Source organism: Notothenia coriiceps, unplaced genomic scaffold (assembly GCF_000735185.1).
Source record: "Notothenia coriiceps isolate Sejong01 unplaced genomic scaffold, NC01 NC01_scaffold00005561, whole genome shotgun sequence".
In the NCBI taxonomy this organism is placed as follows: domain Eukaryota; kingdom Metazoa; phylum Chordata; class Actinopteri; order Perciformes; family Nototheniidae; genus Notothenia; species Notothenia coriiceps.
In genome coordinates this window covers 1-7664 of record NW_011338262.1, presented here as the reverse complement: position 1 = coordinate 7664, position 7664 = coordinate 1, and the positions used below count along the sequence as shown (strand labels likewise).

The following is a 7664-nucleotide window of genomic DNA, read 5'->3' as shown; positions in this document are numbered from 1 at the left end:
CCGTTAGCTGGCGGGCCTTTAGCCACTTCAGCTGCTCTTTTTTAAACCATCATAACTTCAGGCTTACATTCTTCGGACAGACACAAATAGCCAAATATTAAAGGTGTGACATAATACACTGGTCTGATGGTTGTCAAGATAAGATTTTTTCTGAAAAAACAAGGCAGAAAAATTATACAAATTTGTCTCGCGGGACAGAAAGTTGAAAATAAGCCTCTTTTTGTAAAGCTGTACTTTTGGACAATAACGCCCACACATATCTATTATCATAAAGAATAGACAAGGGGAGCCTACATTAACACAGACAGATGGATTTTAGGTGAAACTGGGTTGCAATGCGATTTCTTGAATAGCCACTGGCATGATTTCATAAACATATGTAAACTTAAAGTAACTCTAGCACTAGCTACAAGCCAGTTTCCAGTGAGTTAGTCTTAATGTTCAGATAATCATTGTGCAAACAAGCCCAAACAGATTTGGGTTCACAGCATTTTTTGTTATTTTTGGCCCAGACTGCCCCCTTAAAATGTCTGCATCATCAAGCGGCTAATCTCTTCTGTGTATTGCGTGCAGTGTGGTTTCTACTACTGGGCATGTGAAGGGAGAAACATTTTGTGTATTTTTTTTTGACCTTACACTGTTCTTATCTCCAGTTTGGTGCTGGCGGAGCAGGCAAAAAGCACCATTCGTGAAACAGGATGAAGTAGTTATTTTTGCAGGGTTCATACACTTTTTCACCAATGATTTTCAAATGACTGTTCCATGACTTCTCCATGACCTTACCTAATTTTCATGGACCAAAACAAATTACTCTTTCTCAGCGGTACCACTGAAAAGGTTTATTGTACATGGCGGGAAAGCGAAAATAAACGGTCTGCATATGAAACAATGTTGTGGCCTATCAAAACAAATCAAATAGGTATCGCTTACTAGCTTCTACACGCTAAAGCAACTAAAATCTCTCACCAGCAAATACTGTCGACAGATTAATGCCCATTTATGTTTCATTCATTATACGATCAGTATTTATGTGAGTCATTTTATAGTATTACTATTCGACGATTGGTAAATATAAATCTCTATATTTGATGCCTCTTTTGAGATTTACGTTAGCGTTTTTAAGCGCTTGAGAAGCTAGTATAAGCCTACTATTTGATTTGTTTTGATAGAGCAACAACATGTTTTCATATGCAGGACCTTATTTTCCTTTCCATGTTACAAATAAACCATTTCAGGTACCGCTGAGAAAGAGTAATTGTTTTGTCATGGAAAATTAGGTAAAGGTCATGGAGAAGTCATGGAAAAGTCATTGAAAATCATTGGTGAAAAAGTGTATGAACCCTGTAATACTTACTTCATCTGTTTCACAATGGTGCTTTTTCCTGACTCGCCAGCACCTGGAAGATAAGAACAGTGTAAGCAAAAAAATACACAAAAATGTTTCTCTTCACATGCCACTGAGTAGAAACACACTGCACGCAATACACAGAAGAAGAATTAGCCTTGATGATGCAGTACATTTTAAGGGGCAGTCTGGGCAAAAATAACAAAATGCTGTGACCCAAATCTGTTTGGCTTGTTTCACAATGATTCTCTGAACATTAAGACTACTCACTGAAACTGGCTTTGTACTAGTGCTAGAGTTACCTTTAAGTTACATATGTTTATGGAAATCATGCCAGTGCTATTCAAGAAAATCCATTGTCAACAGTTTCACTAATCATTGTCTTTGTGTTAATGTACTCTTGTCTATCTTTATGTAAATAGATATGTGTGAGCGTTATTGTCAAAAGTACAGCTTTACAAAAAGAGCTTATTTTTCACTTTTGTCCGAGACAAATTTGTATGTTTTCTCTTGTTTTTTCAGAAAAAATTATCTTGACAACATCAGACAGTGTTATATGTCACACCTTTTAATATTTGCTATTTGTGTCTGTCGAAGAATGGTAAGCCTGAAGTTATGATGGTTTAAAAGAGACACTGAAGTGGCTAAAGGCGCAGCTAACGGGCAGCATAATCTCCTCACAGCAACAAAGCTCTTGGCTTTCTGGTTTCGCTGAGCTGCATAATGTAGTCTAATTATGTCCTATGGAAGTAATTGATGTCAGATTATCAGGAGGTTTTTGTACATCGAGGCCATCATGCAGCGATAAATGCCACTGAGTGTGTAAGCAGACACCTCTAAACTTTAAGAAATGCAACTCTATATGGAGGCAATCCAGACAGGAGGAGAATTATGTTTGCTTTTCTGGGAACAGCTTCTCTGGATCAAATTAATATTGTGAATACTTTGTATCATGGATCAATGCACTAGTGGACTGTGAAGTAATGTGCAATTCAAGCCACAGTTGCTTTGTTTTGTTAAAAAAAAACATGCAGGTAGAACAAGCTCTCTGCAGCATCGTAAGTTCAGTCAAGAGGAGTTTATCACAGAGCAAAGCCGGCTGTCCTGCTCTCACTGGAGCCACGCTAAGCTCCATCCTCAGATTTACTGCCTGAGCATATAAAAACACCCGTGTGACCTCGCCCGCTCAGGGAAGAACTTGTAGGTTTCCCCTTGCTTGTGATGGGCTGGTAAAGATGGCACTGATACGTTATCAAGACTGATTTGCATGAGCTGTGATGATTTAATGAAGAGTGTCTTTATCTTTATGTGTGAGTCATTCTTTCACCTTGTGCTTATTAACAAATGTTCCCTCGGCTTTACTTTGACACTAAATCTGACTTTAAAAGGGAGCTCTCTGTCCATGTTTATTCTGCAGAAATACTATAGATGTTTTTACTTTAATCATCAAAAAGACATTTGGTTTTCAGCGATCTACAAACTGTAGGGAAAATATTTGATAATGCAGTCAGGGAACAATAAAGGACTGCATGTGTCTTCTTTGGAAAAAAAATTCAGATTTCATAGAAACTTAGGTTTTGTTGAAATTACGACTACTCTTTCTCACTCCTCTCACAGCCCACAAGATGGCACTCTTCTTATCCTACCCACCTACCTATTTATATATACAGTCTATGATCCTACCGCTTCACTTCTTACAGTCTGACCTCTGTTGCTGACTCCTCTGTGGATCTAGTGCAGGTAGTTTTAACAGTGTTTACAACCCAGTAGACTTTCAAAAAATAATGCAATGTTGTGAGACATGAACTCTGCATTAAATACTTGATTTTTAACGTACATTGGCAGCAGCACAGAGTTCCATGCTCTTCAAATATCATTTTATACTATACTATTTTTTTTCATCTGACTTCATTTTAGAGCAACCTTCTTGCTTCCATTTTTGTATTTGTTACATAAAATCAGCAATAATCTGTATTTTAATGTAGTCCTATATTCTTCCCATGCCCATGCAAATATTGCTGTTATAATATAACAATAAAGTAATAAGACACATTTTGTTATTTCTCTGCGAGTTGAGGGATCAACAAACACGTCTCCAGGTGGATCTGCACTAAACCAGTTAGCTAAACGGATTGACATATCACTGCTGGGCTGTGATTCATTTAGACTAAAGGCTATGATGTTTTAAACACCATGTCCTTCCAAGTCAGTATTTACTGTAAGACACTGCCAAGAAAACCTGCTTGCAATTTGCAGCAACTCTTTCAAATTCATTGGTTTTGTTGAATATTTAAAATTATGATTTCATTGCTTATGCATTTAATTCATTTTAGGTTCAGCAAAAAAAACACAATTTAAGACAGCCAAACTAGCTTCAACCTCTGCTGTGATTATATTATAGGAATATACATATAATAAAAGTGTATTACTAGTGCTTGATTTTCAATATTCTTTCAAATCTGCTTTCAAATCTGATTTTCTTATTCTACAAATTATTTTTTCTTCATCTCACATCCCTTTGTTAACTTCTCAATCCGCAAACTTATCTCTCTTATCCCTCTTTGCTGTTCCCGCTAATGCCCTCTTAGTTTTGCACAAGCTTAAACGGTCTTCCCCCTTTCTAATAAACTAATGCAAGGTTTGATCCAGAAACAAGCCTGTAAATCCTCTGAGCATATCTTACATCTAACTAAGCAGTGTGTAACAGCTGTGTCAGATGGCTCGCGTCCAATATTTGAAGAATACGCAGAAAATTAGCAAATGAACTCAGATTGAAGCATTCAATGTTACGTATGAATACAATATTATGGATTAAATGATCTGCTCGTGAATTAACTCTCATCCTGAAACTTGAAAACCAACTCTCAGGGGTTAATGAAAGCTGACCAAAACATGTTCTCAGTCATGCATTTTCATTGAATTGATCACCTGTTTTGATTAATTGCTGACTTCTGGAGCCCTGTTCTACTCTGAAGACTTCAACTTCCACAGAAACCTTTGTTAAAGTTTAAAAATTTAAATTCAAGTTGGTTGATTCCTGAATCTTGTAAAGTGAAAAGGCGTCATTTCTGTCGCTTGGCATCGCCTGCTGTTTGGGACAACAAAGACAACTTGATACATCAAGACCATTCATAACTCCACTTACCAAGCAGTAATAGCTTGACCGTTTTAGCGTCCTGATCAGCATCTTGTTGGAGTTGCTTTTCCAAATCCTTGGACTTTTGGTCCTCGGCGCTTGCTCCCGCACCCATGCTTTCTTCCTCCAGAAACTCAAGATCCTCAAGGATAGAAATTTTGACGGTTACTCTGGAGCTGTCGAGCAGAGAATCAGGTTGCAACACTAATCGTGCTGAAAGGCGATTTTCAAGCGGAAGGATCTTGGGAGGGAGGTGCTTGAGTCCTTCCTAGCTTCGTTGGCCTCTTTTTGTGAGTAGATCAGTACCTTGTCAAGGTTCAAGTAAATTCAGAAGCTCTTGCCAACCGAAATCCACCCTTTAATTCCTTTGGCTTAAACCTCTTACTTAGGAGTTGCCTCTTCCTGATTGGTTAGCCAATCCAATTAGTGTAATAAGGGCAGTAGTGAATGATGTAAATAAAAGAAGAGAATACTTACATATATTCCTGGGCTCAGTGACAGTCATGGATCTCATTGAATTGTTTGTACACCAAATGCTTGTAAATTATTTGACACTTGATATATAAATACAAAGGAAGTACACTAAATTATTCTGTTTTTTATAGTACATCAATTGTTTTTCCAGTCATCCTAGATCATAAAGCGTCATCTGCCTGACGATATATGTTCTGTGTATATATATATTTTGTATGGTTAAGACATTGTCTATTTGGTTTGCAGTCAGCGTGCATACTTTACTCTTTTGATCCATACTGTACCTCCTGCTGGACTCTTGACTTCAGTGTCAGTCACATGGACGAAGCAATGAGGTATTAACCTTTCATAAACTTCTTATCGTTAAGACGTTTAAATCCCAGCTGGTGTGGTGATGGCTAAATAAAGCAACTGCCATTGTCACTGAGGTGTTTCAGTGAGGTCTCAGCGACATCATGAGCTTAATATGTTTCCCGATCCAACATTATTTAAACTATCTCATACATTTTCATGTTTTCTTCGAGGCAGAGCAGATTTCTTTAAGACAGGAGGTTGGGATATTACGTGCATTAAGCACATTAAGTGTATGAGCCCTGTGGCATTGATCTGTGGAGGTCAGTGGGGCTGGCGTTCAGGGCTGTCCCCGCTCTGCGTGTTTGAGGAATTACACTGAGACAACGTATCTAAGGTTGTTAATTAGGTAAGAAAACAGAAACTATTGTATAGTTTTCCTGACAAAGTGCATCAGAAACAAAGTGATAAGAGTGTTGCTTAGTTTGGATTGAAAACGTTGGTGTCTCCAGCTTTTTAATTAAGCTCTGTACGTTTTATTTTACCATATAAACTGTGGACGTTGAATTTGGAGGTTTGATCATACCATAAACTCATCTTTTGGTTAATGAATGTTTAAAACTTCCGAAATGGAGAAAGTAGAGGTGATTATTATTGATGTACTGACGCTTTTATGTTGTAAATGTATTATCTTTTAAATGGATACACATGACAACGCACTCTGTCCATACTGGGAGAGGGATCCCTCCTCTGTTGCTCTCCTCGATGTTCCATTTTTTCCTTGTGTGATGTGAGGGTCCAAGCACAGAGGGTGTCGTCTTCTGTACAAACTGTGAAGCCCCTGAGACAAATGTGTGATATTGGGCTATATTAATAGCCTTTTTTATTATTATATGTCTTTGTTGAACAAGGACCATGCATACAAATAGACTAATCTCATAAAGAGACCAGACGAGATGCTATTTGCCAGGTTATAGCTAAAAGCTAATTTTCATCTGCATATAAATACATTTGAATTGATTGTGTGATATGAAGGATATCTTAAACATGATGTGCAGAACATTAAATGGGTTTATTGGTCACTGAAATGATCTCTTCCTTAATCACTTCCAATGTAAGGGAAAACCTTAGTCAAGTTAACGTGTAAAATCAGCTAATTAAAGGTGTGGAAAGCAACACATTTATTCAACAATGTGAATGAACGAAATATGAATATTTAGAATGGCAGAACTTAACAAATCATTTTCACAACTTTTCTTTAGGGGACCATTATGCAAAATGCACTTTTTGATGTATTTTACATAAATATGTGTGTCAGGGAACTAACAAAATGTCAGAAAACAAAACCCTCTCTCTTTTCCTCCGTACCCGCATCTCTAAAAAATGTAAAAAAAGGAAGTGCCTCAAACTGCAGTTCATCTAGTGGCCGGTAGAAGCAGGCTGAAGAAAGGAGCAATTTCCATAGACCCCCATCTTAAAATGCCTAACTTTACAGCAGAAATAAACATGTTTTTACCCCTGGATGCAATAAAACTTATTCTGGATATAGTTAGATTCCACCTTCATGACTATGGATTAGTGAGTGAATTGTTTTATAACGCAACCCTTTTAGTTATATCAGGTGTTAGCAGGTGTTTGTGTGCTTGTTAGCTTAGCTTGTTATATAGCTTATTAGCCAGCCAAGGACGTAACCCTTTATACATACTAGGGGTGCACCGAATGGGAAATTCTTGGCCGAAACCGATACCGAAAATAGGAAACAGTTGGCCGAATGCCGAAAGGCCTAAAATGATTAATAGAAATATATATATATATACATTATATATATAATGTATACATTTTTTATCAATGTTGTTCAGCTACCTGATTATGGAAAAAGACATGATTATGGCAAAACTTAACTTAACTTAAATAATAATCACTATTATGGGTCCATAAAACATTTATTCAGCACTTTTTAATGCATACAGTACATTAATTCCAAGTCAAGTGCATTTTCTTTTCTCTGTAGGATAACTACAACAAAGTGCATTCAGAACAAAGCCAAGGTGCTTTAAAACCGCATAAACATCTAGGCCAGTAGGCCTACAACCAAATAGAGTAAATAAAGACTGTAACAGCCTGGTCTTCAACAACAACAAATGCACCTATAAGTTAGATAACCTAACGTGTTGTTGTGATGACGTAATCAAAACGCGGCGACAAACACGGCGCGCGACCATGCTCGCGGCTGGCTCACAGCCAACATGTCTGCCGCTTGGAGATATTTCAAAATATCAGAGAAAGAGGCACGGATTGCGATTTGTAAAACGTGTTCAGCTATTTCTCGAGGGGGGGTAACTGCAAAGACTTTCACCACTTCGGGATTACTCCACCACTTGAAATCAAAACACCCGGACAAATATGCGGAGTATGATC

General features: G+C 37.6%; 1 protein-coding gene across 1 annotated transcript in view; it reads right to left on the bottom strand.

The window, feature by feature from the left end:
* The window catches only part of LOC104943015 (neuropilin-1a-like), a 29207-nt gene extending 24611 nt beyond the window's left edge, over positions 1-4596 (bottom strand). Inside the window, exons 1-2 of the mRNA XM_010768335.1 lie at positions 4491-4596; positions 1355-1397 (exon numbers count right to left, since the gene is read on the bottom strand). Of these exons, the coding sequence (XP_010766637.1) occupies positions 1355-1397; positions 4491-4596 (149 nt within the window). The remainder of the gene's footprint in view (positions 1-1354; positions 1398-4490) is intronic.
* Between the last annotated feature and the right edge of the window lie 3068 nt (positions 4597-7664).